Source organism: Staurois parvus, unplaced genomic scaffold (genome assembly GCF_062004578.1).
Source record: "Staurois parvus isolate SC_StPar_1 unplaced genomic scaffold, SC_StPar_1.0 ptg000191l, whole genome shotgun sequence".
NCBI lineage: Eukaryota > Metazoa > Chordata > Amphibia > Anura > Ranidae > Staurois > Staurois parvus.
The window spans coordinates 2,005,565-2,024,172 of NW_028317987.1; the positions used below are offsets into that span (position 1 = coordinate 2,005,565).

The 18,608-nt window shown below is 43.4% G+C and overlaps 1 protein-coding gene across 1 annotated transcript in view; it reads left to right on the forward strand.

The window, feature by feature from the left end:
• Positions 1 to 11,122, forward strand: part of LOC149461848 (uncharacterized) — a 59,528-nt gene extending 48,406 nt beyond the window's left edge. The window contains exon 2 of the mRNA XM_089677650.1: positions 8,370 to 11,122. Coding sequence (XP_089533776.1) covers positions 8,370 to 9,714 — 1,345 coding nt within the window. The 3' untranslated portion in view covers positions 9,715 to 11,122. The remainder of the gene's footprint in view (positions 1 to 8,369) is intronic.
• The last annotated feature ends 7,486 nt before the right edge of the window (positions 11,123 to 18,608 follow it).

Genomic DNA, 18,608 nt, shown 5'->3' on the forward strand with positions numbered 1-18,608 from the left:
TGGAGATCATATCCCCCCTTATGTATTATACATGGAGATCATATCCCCCTTATGTATTATACATGGAGATCATATCCCCCCTTATGTATTATAAATAGAGATCATATCCCCCCCTTATGTATTATACATGGAGATCATATCCCCCCTTATGTATTATACATGGAGATCATATCCCCCTTATGTAGTATACATGGAGATCATATCCCCCCCTTATGTATTATACATGGAGATCATATCCCCCTTATGTATTATACATGGTGATCATATCCCCCCTTATGTATTATACATGGAGATCATATCCCCCCTTATGTATTATACATGGAGATCATATCCCCCCTTAGGTATTATACATGGTGATCATATCCCCCTTATGTATTATACATGGAGATCATATCCCCCCTTATGTATTATACATGGAGATCATATCCCCCTTATGTATTATACATGGAGATCATATCCCCCCTTATGTATTATACATGGAGATCACATCCCCCTTATGTATTATACATGTAGATCATATCCCCCTTATGTATTATACATGGAGATCACATCCCCCTTATGTAGTATACATGGAGATCATATCCCACCTTATGTATTATACATGGAGATCATATCCCCCTTATGTATTATACATGGAGATCATATCCCCCCCTTATGTATTATACATGGAGATCATATCCCCCCCTTATGTATTATACATGGAGATCATATCCCCCCCTTATGTATTATACATGGAGATCATATCCCCCTGATGTATTATACATGGAGATCATATCCTCCCCCTTATGTATTATACATGGAGATCATATCCCCCCTTATGTATTATACATGGAGATCATATCCCCCCCTTATGTATTATACATGGTGATCATATCCTCCCCCTTATGTATTATACATGGAGATCATATCCTCCCCCCTTATGTATTATACATGGTGATCATATCCCCCCCTTATGTATTATACATGGAGCTCATATCCCACCTTATGTATTATACATGGAGATCATATCCCCCCTTATGTATTATACATGGAGATCATATCCCCCCTTATGTATTATACATGGAGATCATATCCCCCTTATGTATTATACATGGGGATCATATCCCCCCCCTTATGTATTATACATGGAGATCATATCCCCCCCTTATGTATTATACATGGAGATCATATCCCCCCTTATGTATTATACATGGAGATCATATCCCCCCCTTATGTATTATACATGGAGATCATATCCCCCCTTATGTATTATACATGGAGATCATATCCCCCTTATGTGTTATACATGGAGATCATATCCCCCCTTATGTATTATACATGGAGATCATATCCCCCTTATGTATTATACATGGAGATCATATCCCCCCTTATGTATTATACATGGAGATCATATCCCCCCTTATGTATTATACATGAAGATCATATCCCCCCTTATGTATTATATATGGAGATCATATCCCCCCTTATGTATTATACATGGAGATCATATCCCCCCTTATGTATTATACATGGAGATCATATCCCCCCTTATGTATTATACATGGAGATCATATCCCCCTTATGTGTTATACATGGAGATCATATCCCCCCTTATGTATTATACATGGAGATCATATCCCCCTTATGTATTATACATGGAGATCATATCCCCCCTTATGTATTATACATGGAGATCATATCCCCCCTTATGTATTATACATGAAGATCATATCCCCCCTTATGTATTATACATGGAGATCATATCCCCCCCTTATGTATTATACATGGAGATCATATCCCCCTTATGTATTATACATGGAGATCATATCCTCCCCCTTATGTATTATACATGGAGATCATATCCCCCCTTATGTATTATACATGGAGATCATATCCCCCCCTTATGTATTATACATGGTGATCATATCCTCCCCCTTATGTATTATACATGGAGATCATATCCTCCCCCCTTATGTATTATACATGGTGATCATATCCCCCCCTTATGTATTATACATGGAGCTCATATCCCACCTTATGTATTATACATGGAGATCATATCCCCCCTTATGTATTATACATGGAGATCATATCCCCCCTTATGTATTATACATGGAGATCATATCCCCCTTATGTATTATACATGGGGATCATATCCCCCCCCTTATGTATTATACATGGAGATCATATCCCCCCCTTATGTATTATACATGGAGATCATATCCCCCCTTATGTATTATACATGGAGATCATATCCCCCCCTTATGTATTATACATGGAGATCATATCCCCCCTTATGTATTATACATGGAGATCATATCCCCCTTATGTGTTATACATGGAGATCATATCCCCCCTTATGTATTATACATGGAGATCATATCCCCCTTATGTATTATACATGGAGATCATATCCCCCCTTATGTATTATACATGGAGATCATATCCCCCCTTATGTATTATACATGGAGATCATATCCCCCCTTATGTATTATACATGAAGATCATATCCCCCCTTATGTATTATATATGGAGATCATATCCCCCCTTATGTATTATACATGGAGATCATATCCCCCCTTATGTATTATACATGGAGATCATATCCCCCCTTATGTATTATACATGGAGATCATATCCCCCTTATGTATTATACATGGAGATCATATCCCCCATTTATTATTATACATGGAGATCATATCCCCCTTATGTATTATACATGGAGATCATATCCCCCCTTATGTATTATACATGGAGATCATATCCCCCTTATGTATTATACATGGAGATCATATCCCCCCTTATGTATTATACATGGAGATCATATCCCCCTTATGTATTATACATGGAGATCATATCCCCCCCTATGTATTATACATGGAGATCATATCCCCCATTTATTATTATACATGGAGATCATATCCCCCTTATGTATTATACATGGAGATCATATCCCCCCCTTATGTATTATACATGGAGATCATATCCCCCCTTATGTATTATACATGGAGATCATATCCCCCTTATGTATTATACATGGAGATCATATCCCCCTTATGTATTATACATGGAGATCATATCCCCCTTATGTATTATACATGGAGATCATATCCCCCCCTTATGTATTATACATGGAGATCATATCCCCCCTTATGTATTATACATGGAGATCATATCCCCCTTATGTATTATACATGGAGATCATATCCCCCCTTATGTATTATACATGGAGATCATATCCTCCTTATGTATTATACATGGAGATCATATCCCCCTTATGTATTATACATGGAGATCATATCCCCCCTTATGTATTATACATGGAGATCATATCCCCCCCTTATGTATTATACATGGAGATCATATCCCCCCTTATGTATTATACATGGAGATCATATCCCCCCTTATGTATTATACATGGAGATCATATCCCCCCTTATGTATTATACATGGAGATCATATCCCCCCTTATGTATTATACATGGAGATCATATCCCCCCCTTATGTATTATACATGGAGATCATATCCCCCCTTATGTATTATACATGGAGATCATATCCCCCCTTATGTATTATACATGGAGATCATATCCCCCCTTATGTATTATACATGGAGATCATATCCCCCCTTATGTATTATACATGGAGATCATATCCCCCCTTATGTATTATACATGGAGATCATATCCCCCCTTATGTATTATACATGGAGATCATATCCCCCCCTTATGTATTATACATGGTGATCATATCCCCCCTTATGTATTATACATGGAGATCATATCCCCCCTTATGTATTATACATGGAGATCATATCCCCCATTTATTATTATTATACAGTATTTATAAAGCGCCAATAGTTCGCTCAGCATGGAAACATTACAAAGGGGGACAGAACATGTGACAGAACAATACCAATACAATGCAAAACACGAGGGGTTTGAGGGCCCTGCTCCTTGGAGCTTACAATCTAGGAGGGAGGGGATAGTGGTACGGGAGGAAAAGCTGTGGGGGTTGGAGTGGTAGGAAGAGTGGAGGAGATCGGCAGTTAGCAGAGGGTGGGATAGGCTCCCCAAAGAGGTGGGTTTTTAGGGTGCGCCTAAAGGAGAGGAGAGTGGGTGATAGTCTGATGGATTGGGGTAGGGAGTTACAGAGGATGGGTGACGTCCTGGAGGTGGGCATGGGAGGAGGAGATCTGGGAACTAGAGAGGAGGTCTTGTGAGGAGCGGAGTGTGCGTGTTGGGTGGTACTTGGATATTAGGTCAGTGATGTAGTTCGGGGCAGTATGGTGGACAGCTTTGTACGTCAGTGTTAGCAGTTTGAATTTGATCCGTTGGGCAATCGGAAGCCAGTGGAGGGATTGGCAGAGGGGGGTGGAGGAAACTAAGCGGTTGGTAAGGTGAATGAGTCTGGCTGCCGTAATCAGGATCGACTGAAGTGAGGATTGTTGCAAAAGTGCGCATCAGAGATGGATGCAGTTCAACCATTTTGGTTTCAACCTCCATGTTGGCGAAGGGACTAACCATCCTGAAATATATTTTCCCTCATCCTCCCCCCTTTCCTCTCTTTTCAGCCACTAGTAACACTGAACCTTGGGGTACCCTACTAATACTGAACCTTTGGGGTACACCACTGATGTCACTGAACCTTGGGGTACACCACTGATGATACTGAACCTTGGGGTACCCCAATAATCACACAACCTTGGGGTACTCCACTAATCACACTGAACCTTAAGGTACCCCACGGAAGACACTGAATCTTGGGGTACCCCACTAACAATGAACCTTGGGGTACCCCACTAATAACACTGAACCTTAGGGTACACCATGGAAGACACTGACTCTTGGGGTACCCCACTAACAATGAACCTTGGGGTACCCCACTGATGGCACTGAAACTTGGGGTACCCCACTAATACTGAACCTTGGGGTACCCCAATAATCACACAACCTTGGGGTACTCCACTAATCACACTGAACCTTAAGGTACCCCACGGAAGACACTGAATCTTGGGGTACCCCACTAACAATGAACCTTGGGGTACCCCACTAATAACACTGAACCTTAGGGTACACCACGGAAGACACTGACTCTTGGGGTACCCCACTAACGGCACTGAAACTTGGGGTACCCCACTAATACTGAACCTTGGGGTACCCAACTGACACCCCCTGACCATTCAGAGTATGAATCATTAACCACTACTCTCTGAATACTATATTTTAGCCAGTATTCAATCCAATTGCATTCAGATTTTTCCAGCCTGTAGATTTACCTTACACATTAGACGTGTGTGGGGAACTGTGTCCAAGTATACCACGTCCACCGCCACCCCTCTGTCCAAGTATACCACGTCCACCGCCACCCCTCTGTCCAAGTATACCACGTCCACCGCCACCCCTCTGTCCAAGTATACCACGTCCACCGCCACCCCTCTGTCCAAGTATACCACGTCCACCACCACCCCTCTGTCCAAGTATACCACGTCCACCGCCACCCCTCTGTCCAAGTGTACCACGTCCACCGCCACCCCTCTGTCTAAGTGTACCACGTCCACCGCCACCCCTCTGTCCAAGTGTACCACGTCCACCGCCACCCCTCTGTCCAAGTGTACCACGTCCACCGCCACCCCTCTGTCCGAGTATACCACCGCCAGCCCTCTGTCCGAGTATGCCACGTCCACCGCCACCCCTCTGTCCGAGTATACCACGTCCACCGCCACCCCTCTGTCCGAGTATACCACGTCCACCGCCACCCCTCTGTCCGAGTATACCACGTCCACCGCCACCCCTCTGTCCGAGTATGCCACGTCCACCGCCACCCCTCTGTCCGAGTATACCACGTCCACCGCCACCCCTCTGTCCGAGTATACCACGTCCACCGCCACCCCTCTGTCCAAGTATACCACGTCCACAGCCACCCCTCTGTCCAAGTATACCACGTTCACCGCCACCCCCCTGTCCAAGCATACCACGTCCAAAGCCATCCCTCTGTCCCAGTATACCACGTCCACCGCCAACCCCTCTGTCCAAGTATACCACGTCCACCGCCACCCCTAAGTCAATGTATACCACGTCCCCGCCACCCCTCTGTCCAAGTATACCACGTCCACCGCCACCTCTCTGTCCAAGTATACCACGTCCACAGCCACCCCCCTGTCCAAGTATACCACGTCCACCGCCAACCCCTCTGTTCAAGTATACCACGTCCACCCCTCTCTCCAAGTATACCACGTCCACCTCCACCCCTCTGTCCAAGGATTTGCTCACCTCCAATCTAACCTGTTTCATGATGGTTTAATCCCATCTCACCTCTAGATGTTTTCTACAGTAAACATTTAAGCTTCCACTGATTACAGAATACTAATACTGTGAGTCCTGACCCTTATACTATATAACTTGTACATTACATACTCCTGACCCCTGCACTATATACTCCATGTTGTACATTACATACTCCTGACCCCTGCACTATATACTCTGTGTTGTACATTACATACTCCTGACCCCTGCACTGTATACTCTATGTTGTACATTACATACTCCTGACCCCTGCACTATATACTCTATGTTGTACATTACATACTCCTGACCCCTGCACTATATACTCTATGTTGTACATTACATACTCCTGACCCCTGCACTATATACTCTATGTTGTACATTACATACTCCTGACCCCTGCACTATATACTCTATGTTGTACATTACATACTCCTGACCCCTGCACTATATACTCTATGTTGTACATTACATACTCCTGACCCCTGCACTATATACTCTATGTTGTACATTACATTCTCCTGACCCCTGCTCTATATACTCTATGTTGTACATTACATTCTCCTGACCCCTGCACTATATACTCTATGTTGTACATTACATACTCCTGACCCCTACACTATATACTCTATGTTGTACATTACATACTCCTGACCCCTGCTCTATATACTCTATGTTGTACATTACATCCTCCTGACCCCTGCACTATATACTCTATGTTGTACATTATATACTCTTGACCCCTGCACTTTATACTCTATGTTGTACATTACATACTCCTGACCCCTGCACTATATACTCTATGTCGTACATTACATACTCCTGACCCCTGCACTATATACTCTATGTTGTACATTACATACTCCTGACCCCTGCACTATATACTCTATGTTGTACATTACATACTCCTGACCCCTGCACTATATACTCTATGTTGTACATTACATTCTCCTGACCCCTGCTCTATATACTCTATGTTGTACATTACATTCTCCTGACCCCTGCACTATATACTCTATGTTGTACATTACATACTCCTGACCCCTGCACTATATACTCTATGTTGTACATTACATACTCCTGACCCCTGCTCTATATACTCTATGTTGTACATTACATCCTCCTGACCCCTGCACTATATACTCTATGTTGTACATTACATACTCCTGACCCCTGCACTATATACTCTATGTTGTACATTATATACTCCTGACCCCTGCACTATATACTCTATGTTGTACATTACATACTCCTGACTTCTGCCCCCTCCCCCCACTGCTATATATACACATAATATGGATTCTCTTTTGTTCCCCCATTTCCTCCCAGCTGGACATTTTATATCGGATGATGTGATTGGAGCACAGACTTTTACATGGTGATAATAATGTGATAACATCCTCCAACTTTGGACCCTTAAACAGAAAGTGATAATGAGGGAGGAGTCAATACCCCAATGATGGTGGTCTTCAGGATCAGTCCAGTCTTCATCTTGATTGTTCTCCCCCCATCCTCACTCTCTGACCTCTGGTGGGGCTCAGCCCCGCTGTTCTTCATGACTAAATCATGGACTAAATAAGGAAGTGCAGTACTTCTTGTGTTGGGAAGATGGCGATGAATGATAGAGGGGGTGGGGACCCTCGTCCTATAATCCCCTCATCACTGTCCCTCCTATAAAAGACAGTTCTGGTTGTTTCCTCACTCTCTGACTAAGGTCCATGAATAAAGAAATGACCTGGTAGGAGATCAGAGGAGCCATTTCCTAGTTCCCTTGAGGGTGGAATTGTAAGCTCCTCAGAGACCAAGCTGCCTGATGTGGGCGGAGTCCTGGTTTGAGGGAACCAATCAGCTCCTGTCTAGTAATCCTCTTTGTCTTTGTATTTTAGTCCATGGCTGGGAGATGAGGAAAACCTCCGAGGATTGTCTCACTTTGTCTCCAGACTGGAAAGTAGAAGATGAGGACATCACACAGTATAGTCCAGGAGAAAACCCGGCTCCCTCCAATGTCCATCCGGCACCACCCAATGTAGAAGGACCATCAGATTCCTTGTATCCTGAGGAACCTCAGACTGTGCGGGACTGGACCGGCCTTCCAACAGGGAAGAGGTTCTCCTGTACAGAGTGTGGAAAATGTTTCAGTTATAAATCCATTCTTAATGTGCACAAAAGATCTCACACAGGGGAGAAGCCGTATTCCTGTCCTGAGTGCGGGAAATGTTTTTCAATGAAGACCAATCTGTGCACACATCAGAAATCTCACACGGGGGATAAGCCGTATTCCTGTCCTGAGTGCGGGAAATGTTTTTCAGAGAAGTCCAGTCTTTACACACATCAGAGATCTCACATGGGGGATAAGGCATATTCTTGTCCTGAGTGCGGGAAATGTTTTACAAGTAAGTCCAAACTTTACACACACCAGAGAACTCACACAGGGGAGAAGCCGTATTCCTGTCCTGAGTGTGGGAAATGTTTTTCACTGAAGTCCAATCTTTACACACATCAGCGATCTCATACGGGGGAGAAGCCATATTCCTGTTCTGAGTGCGGGAAATGTTTTACAAGTAAGTCCAGTCTTTACAGACATCAGAGATCTCACACGGGGGAGAATCCTCTTTGTCTTTTAGTCCATGGCCGGGAGATGAGGAAAACCTCTGAGGATGTCCATCCGGCACCACCCAGTGTAGATGGACCATCGGATTCCTTGTATCCTGAGGAACCTCAGACTGTGCGGGACCAGGCCGGCCTTCCAACAGGGAAGAGCTTCTCCTGTACTGAGTGTGGGAAGGGTTTCCATTATAAATCTGGTCTTAATAGGCATAAAATAACTCACACAGGGGAGAAGCCATATTCCTGTCCTGAGTGCGGGAAATGTTTTTCAGAGAAGTCCGGTCTTTACAGACATCAGAGATCTCACACGGGGAAGAAGCCATATTCCTGTCCTGAGTGTGGGAAATGTTTTTCAGACAAGTCTGTTCTTTCCATACATCAGAGATCTCACACAGGGGAGAAGCCGTATTCCTGTCCTGAGTGTGGGAAATGTTTTTCAGAGACGTCCAGTCTTTACAGACATCAGAGATCTCACACGGGGGAGAAGCCATATTCCTGTACTGAGTGTGGGAAATGTTTTTCAGTGAAGTTCCATCTTAACACACATCAGAGATCTCATACGGGGGAGAAGCCATATTCCTGTCCTGAGTGTGGGAAATGTTTTTCACAGCAGTCCAATCTTTTCAAACATCAGAGATCTCACACAGGGGAGAAGCCATATTCCTGTCCTGAGTGTGGGAAAGGTTTTCCAGAGAAGTCCCGTCTTTACAAACATCAGAGATGTCACACGGGGGAAAAGCCGTATTCCTGTCCTGAGTGTGGGAAATGTTTTTCAAGTAACTTCAATCTTTCCAAACATCAGAGATCTCACACGGGGCAGAAGCCACTTTCCTGTCCTGAGTGAGGGAAATGTTCCTCGCTGAAGTCCTGTCTTCCTGTACATGAGGGGTCCCACACAACTCTGGAGGTGTATTAGTACCTTGAGTGTGGGAAATGTCTTCTAGATGAATGTTGCTGGACATCCCAGCTCTCATGTGGGGAAGAAGCACACCCTGATATACACCTCAGATATACTCCATGGCTGATCTTCATCATGGAAGAAACAGTTGATAAGGAGATGAGAGGCCCCCAAAGACATGGATGAAGTGCAGTAAATGTCGGGGTGCAAAGTGGTCAGTAGATCCTGGAAATGAAGGACACAACTTCAGCCCTTCTTGGGTGTCGGAGTTGCGTTTCCTGATAATGATATAGCGGGTTACAGAGCTAGAAGCCGGGAGAGCCCAGATCTCGTTATCGGGGAACTTTACACAGACAACAAGAACTTCTGAAGTTGATGTCCTTCATTTCAAGGCTCTACAGAACAGTGGTGACCCCGAAGCGTCTCTCTGTCTTCAGTCCATCCTTCTCCCATTCCCCAACAGGAGGGAAGGAGAACTCCGCCCCAAACTATGGGGGAACTTTCCTCTCATTATTTCCCTTGGCTTCTGTGTGGGTTTGGGTGGTTGGAGGAATGCGGCACGAGAGGGAACACAGCTTGTTGTTCTATGTCTACATATGGGGTCTGTGTAGAGGGGATCCACCTGAAAATATTTCTACTTTTTGATTTTCTGCAAATCATTTCTGTTTTCACTTTGAAGGGCGATATTATGTGTGGTTTGTAAAAGAGATTGGCCCAATAGATACCACCCCACTTAGAGAATAGATGGACTAATATGACCAGCATTCATTCAGCCATGTTACATGTTGGTCTTTTCATACAGGGATTTCCTATGATCATTGTCTCCATCTAGTGGCCATAATGTGGTATGGAACTGTTTTTCCTGATTTGAGGCATTTTGGAAGTAATACCTCATTATGGCCACTAGAGTGAGGGGTGGTGTCATACAATTACCGGAGATCACCCCCCCAACATATTATTAGTGTACTATGTGAGGGGCGGTGTCATACAATTACCGGAGATCACCTCCCCCAACATGTTATTAGTGTACTACGTGAGGGGCGGTGTCATACAAATACCGGAGATCACACCCCCCCAACATATTATTAGTGTACTACGTGAGGGGCGGTGTCATACAAATACCGGAGATCACCCCCCCAACATATTATTAGTGTACTACGTGAGGGGCGGTGTCATACAAATACCGGAGATCACACCCCCCAACATATTATTAGTGTACTACGTGAGGGGCGGTGTCATACAAATACCGGAGATCACCCCCCCCCAACATATTATTAGTGTACTATGTGAGGGGCGGTGTCATACAAATACCGGAGATCACCCCCCCAACATATTATTAGTGTGCTATGTGAGGGGCGGTGTCATACAAATACCGGAGATCACACCCCCAACATATTATTAGTGTGCTATGTGAGGGGCGGTGTCATACAAATACCGGCGATCACACCCCCCAACATATTATTAGTGTGCTATGTGAGGGGCGGTGTCATACAAATACCGGAGATCACACCCCCCCAACATATTATTAGTGTACTATGTGAGGGGCGGTGTCATACAAATATTGGAGATCACCCCCCCAACATATTATTAGTGTACTATGTGAGGGGCGGTGTCATACAAATACCGGAGATCACACCCCAACATATTATTAGTGTACTATGTGAGGGGCGGTGTCATACAAATACCGGAGATCACCCCCCCAACATATTATTAGTGTGCTATGTGAGGGGCGGTGTCATACAAATACCGGAGATCACACCCCCAACATATTATTAGTGTGCTATGTGAGGGGCGGTGTCATACAAATACCGGCGATCACACCCCCCAACATATTATTAGTGTGCTATGTGAGGGGCGGTGTCATACAAATACCGGAGATCACACCCCCCCAACATATTATTAGTGTGCTATGTGAGGGGCGGTGTCATACAAATACCGGAGATCACACCCCCAACATATTATTAGTGTACTATGTGAGGGGCGGTGTCATACAAATACCGGAGATCACACCCCGCAACATATTATTAGTGTACTATGTGAGGGGCGGTGTCATACAAATGCCGGAGATCACACCCCCCCAACATATTATTAGTGTGCTATGTGAGGGGCGGTGTCATACAAATACCGGAGATCGCCCCCCCCAACATATTATTAGTGTACTATGTGAGGGGGGTGTCATACAAATACCGGAGATCACACCCCCAACATATTATTAGTGTACTATGTGAGGGGCGGTGTCATACAAATACCGGAGATCACACCCCCCAACATATCTTACAACGCTAAGCTTTTTGGTTTGAATCCCAACCACAGCAATGAATTTGCATGATCTCCGTGTGACTACACTAACATACATGTGCTGGTGGCAGCATCTTTGCTTTCTGTCTCAATGATCCCGAGAATGTGAATCAGAATGAGGCCTTGTCTGTTCAAACACCTTTAAAGCAGCACCTTATGTGAATGTCAAACGATGGGATGAGATAAGGGCCTGGACTAATGATTGATTGGATAATGCTGGTTTACACTCCACCCACTTTTTGGGAAGGTTTTTCAAACCATGAGAAGAGTGAGAGAAAAGGATTTAAAAATAAAATAATGGCATGGAGTCCCCCCCCCCCCCCCCCGGCATATCCACAACAGATCCTTATCCGAGCATGCAGATACCTCATGCCTTCAAAGATTTATTTCCTTTGTTGGATTGCCTGCTTGGCTCACACTAGATGTGATTTAAATTTTGCTTTTTTTTCACCGTATTTTCTGTAGATTTACCAATGAGTTATTGCGATTTCTATAGTAGTCTATATGTGAAATCGCTACAAAATGCTGAAAAAGTTAGACAAGAACTACTTTTGAAATTGTGCTGCAGCAAATCGCTTACATTAAGACACTCACATCCACATTCATTAGATCCGATATCCGGTACAATTTCAATTCTCAAATCGCACCTGAAATTGTGCACTCTGGATGTGACTTGGCATTCGATTTGCATGCCCTGCGACTTGCAAATTGTATGCAAAATTGCACCCAATGTGACTGGGGGCTAACTCCACAGTCACATCAAAGCGGATTTTGAAGTGGTGCGACTTACACTACGGTCACATCATGGGACTTACAGTGAAGTCACATGATTTCAAAGTCGGGGGACATGCTGATTTAAAGTGTGATCTGCAACACATCTGACACAGATCTCTCTGCAAATCACATGAAAAGTAGTGTATTCATTATTTAGAAATTGTTGCAGCTCCAACCAAGTTTGAACCACACCAACATGAACGCTCTAATAGCAGTAACATTGAGTGCGACTTGGCATGTGATTTGCATGACATGAGGATTGCAAATCGTATGTCAAGTTGCACCCTCTTGTCTGCTATTAGAGCGGTCACATGGGTGCGTTTCCGACACTGATTTCTATAGTAGTACATGTACTACTTTTGTGACGATTTGCATAGAGATCTGTCAGAAGTTTTTCAAATCGCAAGGAAATCGGCATCTTCACCGTACGTCGCATCATCAATTCCATTTACCAGTGTTGTGGTCCATCAATTGTTAGTTAATCATTTATTTTATTTTTTAAGTTATTTGCATAATTTCCCCCTTTTTTTCCTTCCTCCTTTGGATCATAATCCATAAACTCTTCCATCTAGTGCAAGGTTGACGCTGTGCCCCTCCATCCCTCCTTGTGTTGTGTGATGGAGGTGTTGGTTCCTGGGCTCTCCATCCCACAAGTGACGATGCAGTGAGCAGTAGACTGTGGCTGTGTGCAGCCGCCCTCCGTCTGTTCGGATTTACATATGGGCGGTTTCAGAGGCTTCTCGGTTGCACCTCCTGTGATATGCCCTCCAGTGACAAGTAAAGATGGCGGTTGGAACGCATTGAGCAGGCACCCATTAGTGGTTACATACCGGCGTGCATTCCACCGCCATCTGAGCAGCCTCTGCTGTTGATTGATTGTTTGACGTTCCTCTCTCCACTGCCGTTGTTACAATTCTGACACATCGAACACAATACTTCCTCATAATATTCCTCTAAACCCATCTGATCACTTGGAAAGAGTTCTAAAGAGTTGCTGAAGCATTTTAAGAGCTCTAATAACATGGATTTAATGCAAATCACTCAGCAAAAGATCGATATGCTCTAATCACAATGTACAGGTAAAGCTGAATCATGGATTTATTACTACACCGTGTTCCAAATTATTCTGCAAATTCCATTTAAGTGTCACAAAGATTAAATCTTTTGTTTTTCAGTGTAACTCATGGATGGCATTGTGTGTCAGGGCTCTTTTGATCACTGAAAACAATCTGGGACACCTGTGATAATTAGATTTACCGGTGAGCCCAATTTAAGGAAAAACTCCTAAAGGACGGCGTTCCACATTATTAAGCAGAGAACCATTTTCAAGCAATATGGGGAAGAAAAAGGATCTCTGCTGCCGAAAAGAGTGAAATAGTTCGATGCCTTGGACGAGGTATGAAAACATTCAATATTTCACGAAAATCTAAGCGTGATCATCGCACTATGAAGAGATTTGTGGCTGATTCAGAGCACAGACGGGTTGGTGCAGATAAAGGCACATTGAGGAAGATTTCTGCCAGATCCATGCATCGGATCAAGAGAGCAGCTGCTAAAATCCCATTACATAGCAGCAAACAGATATTTGAAGCTGCTGGTGCCTCTGGAGTCCCACGGAAATCAAGGTGTAGAGTCCTCCAGAGTCCTGCAACTGTGCATAAACCTTCTATTCGGCCACCCCTAACCAATGCTCACAAGCAGGAACGGCTGCATTGGGCAGAAAAATACATGAAGACTCATTTTCAAACAGTCCTGTTCACTGATGAGTGCCGTGCAACCCTGGATGGTCCAGATGGATGGAGTAGTGGATGGTTGGTGGACGGCCACCCTGTTCCAACAAGGCTGTGACGTCAGCAAGGTGGTGGTGGAGTCATGTTTTGGGCCGGAATCATGGGAACAGAGCTGGTCGGCCCCTTTAGGGTCCCCGAAGGTGTAAAGATGACCTCTGCAAAGTATGTGGAGTTTATGACTGACCACTTTCTTCCCTGGTACAGAAGGAAGAACTCTGCTTTCTGTAATAAAATCATCTTCATGCATGACAATGCACCATCTCATGCTGCAATGAATACCTCTGCATCAATGGCTGCTATGGGGATAAATGGAGAGAGAGTCATGGTGTGGCCTCCATCCTCCCCTGACCTCAATCCTATTGAGAACCTTTGGAGCATCCTCAAGCAAAAGATCTATGAGGGTGGGGGGCAGTTTACATCCAAACAGCAGCTCTGGGAGGCTATTCTGACATCTTGCAAACAAATTCAAGCAGAAACTGTCCAAAAACTCCCAAGTTCAATGGATGCCAGACTTGTGATCTGCTATCAGATAAGGGCTCCTATGTTACAATGTAACGTGACCGCTTCAAATGTTTACAAAGTTAAAATGTTGTTAAAAGTTGGATTGAAATAGCTTTTGATTTCAGTAAATATGCTGCAAACACAACAAATGACAATTTTCAGTTCTTTACAACCTATAAAGTGTTTTGAAACTTCCTGTGCGGAATAATTTGGAACAAAAATCCTGTTATCATTAGGAGGTTTGTTCAATAAAATGTGAATTGTACTCTTATAGTTGTAACCTGAGAATTATGCCGACTGTTATTTACATCAATTATTGAGGGAAATGACAAAAATATAATTTGCATAATAATTTGGAACACGGTGTATTTGTATTCATACTTTTGTTATTAATTTCAGTGATCAACATTTTATTACATTTATTTTATGGCAATTATGTACTGAGCATTATATATTATATTATATATACACACTATACACACACATACATATAGACATATATATATATATATACACAGTTGTGCTCAAAGGTTTGCATACCCTGGCAGAAATTGTGACATTTTGGTATTGATATTGAAAATATGACTGATCTGCCAAAAAACTGTCTTTTATTGGGATAGTGATCATATGAAGCCATTTATAATCACAGAGTTGTTTGGCTCCTTTTTAAATCATAATGATAACAGAAATCCCCCATATGGCCCCGATCAGAAGTCTCCGCCCCCTGGATTAGAAGTTTCCCTCCCCTGGAATGTTTGGCCTGGGTACAGACACACAAGGTGACACACACGGGTTACAATGCCAAATCGGCTTTGATGTGACCACAGTGTAAGGCCTTTTTTATGTTTGATTTCCTGAGTGTTTTTCCGATTTATGGGAAATGCCGCATATTAGCAAAAGTGAATTGACATTTTCAGTATTGCATGCGAGATGTGGTCATGTGACTGCCTTAACTCATGCGATAATCTGGATTGAATTGTGCCCATAGGGCCAAGAAATATTGCCAATAGGGTTCCCTTCACATCCCTGTTCAATGTTATGTTGTATGCTGCACAGGTACACTTCACTGTGGCTTTCTTTCTGACTCTGATTTGTGGTGCCTGTATACCGCAGGTGGGAAGAGGATTCATCAGGTGCAAACACTTTCTCTGACCAAATGAATGACAGTGGTGGGTGTGGCCTACCTTATATAAAGAGATGCAGTTGGGGCTGATTTTTTCCTTGCACAGGCTACATTATTTCTGCAAGTCCTTGTCTGTGGTGGTTTGGGGAGGAAGAGATATTGTGGTGAATTGCCCCAGGCCACACTCACGCTGTGTTTGGGGGAGGAAGAGATATTGTGTGAATTGCCCCAGGCCACACTCACGCTGTGTTTGGGGGAGGAAGAGATATTGTGGTGACTTGCCCCAGTCCACACTCACGCTGTGTTTGGGGGGGGGAAGAGATATTGTGGTGAATTGCCCCAGGCCACACTCACGCTGTGTTTGGGGGAGGAAGAGATATTGTGGTGAATTGCCCCAGGTCACACTCACGCTGTGTTTGGGGGAGGAAGAGATATTGTGGTGACTTGCCCCAGGCCACACTCGCGCTGTGTTTGGGGGGGAAGAGATATTGTGGTGAATTGCCCCAGGCCACACTCACGCTGTGTTTGGGGGAGGAAGAGATATTGTGGTGAATTGCCCCAGGCCACACTCACGCTGTGTTTTGATGTGGGCTGTAAATGTTTTGCATGTTCTTCCTTCTAAGGTGTGTTTGTGTGTTATTGTATAATGATTGTGTGTTTATTATCTTTGCATTGTAATCCTAACACATGTCCATTGCTCTGCTCTTCCAAGTTTGCTTTATTTAGACTGAAATGCAGTTTTCAGACAAACATGGTGAGAAATGTATGTGTGGGGGATTTGGGGAGGTGGGAGGTGTTATTTTGGCACGTATGTATTTTTATATTGATATTTTGATCTGCAGCTTATTTTGTGGATAGATAAGCCTAATACGTGATTTATATTAACTGTTTTCTGCTGTAACCTGTGAAAGCACAGTTCATTATAAGTATAATCTTTTAGATTGTAAGCTCTTATGAGCAGGACCGTTCTATTTTAGCAACATCAATCCTGCTTTTTTTTTTTTTTTTTTACCAAGAAATTGAATGTACCTACTTGTTGTTGCTGTCCAAATAAATGTGGAATGTGTATTTGATCAATAAACATTTGGAATATGTTTTTTTTTTGGGGGGGGGGATTATTTCATGTTCTAGTTGAATGTAGCACAGTGGCTAAATTGTTAGCACTTCTGCCTGGTAGTACTAGGGTTGTTGGTTCAAATCCCAACCATGGCACCTCCTGCCTGGAGTTTGCATGTTTTCCCTGTGTCTGTGTGGGTTTCCTCTGGGTACTCCGGTTTCCTTCCACACTCTAAAGACATGCTGGTAGGTTAATTGGATCCTGTCAAAATTGGCCCTAGTATATGTATGAATGTAAGTTAGGGACCTTAGATAGTACACCCCTTGAGGGTTAGGGACTGATGTGAATTTACAACATATATATGTAAAGCACTGTGTAAATTGACAGCGCTATATAAGTACCATAAATAAATGTACTCGCACCCCTAATACTTATTGTTGTTAGCTATATAATATGCTCAAATCTTCCTTGTTAGAGCGCACATGTGCAAGTATGTCCAAACAAACCAAAAGCCCTCTATTGCACCACAAGATCATGTTCTGTACCAATGAATAGGTCGTGTTCAATGTGCAGCTAGCTATTCTTTTTCTACAATCCTCTTAACAGTAATAAATTGGGCCTCCAATTTATGTTGACTTTGGGCTTTTACTGGCAAATATATATTCGCCAATGTCATATACACAGTATAGTGCAAGCCTACATTCACCAATGTCATATACACAGTATAGCTGCAAGCACACATTCACCAATGTCATATACACAGTAAAGCTACAAGCATACATTCACCAATGTCATATACACAGTATAGCTGCAAGCTCACATTCACCAAAGTCATATACACAGTATAGCTGTAAGCACACATTCACCAATGTCATATACACAGTAGAGCTGCAAGCACCCATTCACCAATGTCATATACACAGTAGAGCTGCAAGCACACATTCACCAATGTCATATACACAGTAGAGCTGCAAGCACACATTCACCAATGTCATATACACAGTAGAGCTGCAAGCACACATTCACCAATGTCATATACACAGTAGAGCTGCAAGCACACATTCACCAATGTCATATACACAGTATAGCTGCAAGCACACATTCACCAATGTCATATACACAGTAGAGCTGCAAGCACACATTCACCAATGTCATATACACAGTATAGCTGCAAGCATACAGTCACCGATGCCAAATCCACAATAGAACTGCAAACATATATTTGCGAATGTCATATCCACAATGGAGCCGCATGTAAAATTGCTATGGTGCATAAATCAACGCCAAGACGGCTGTT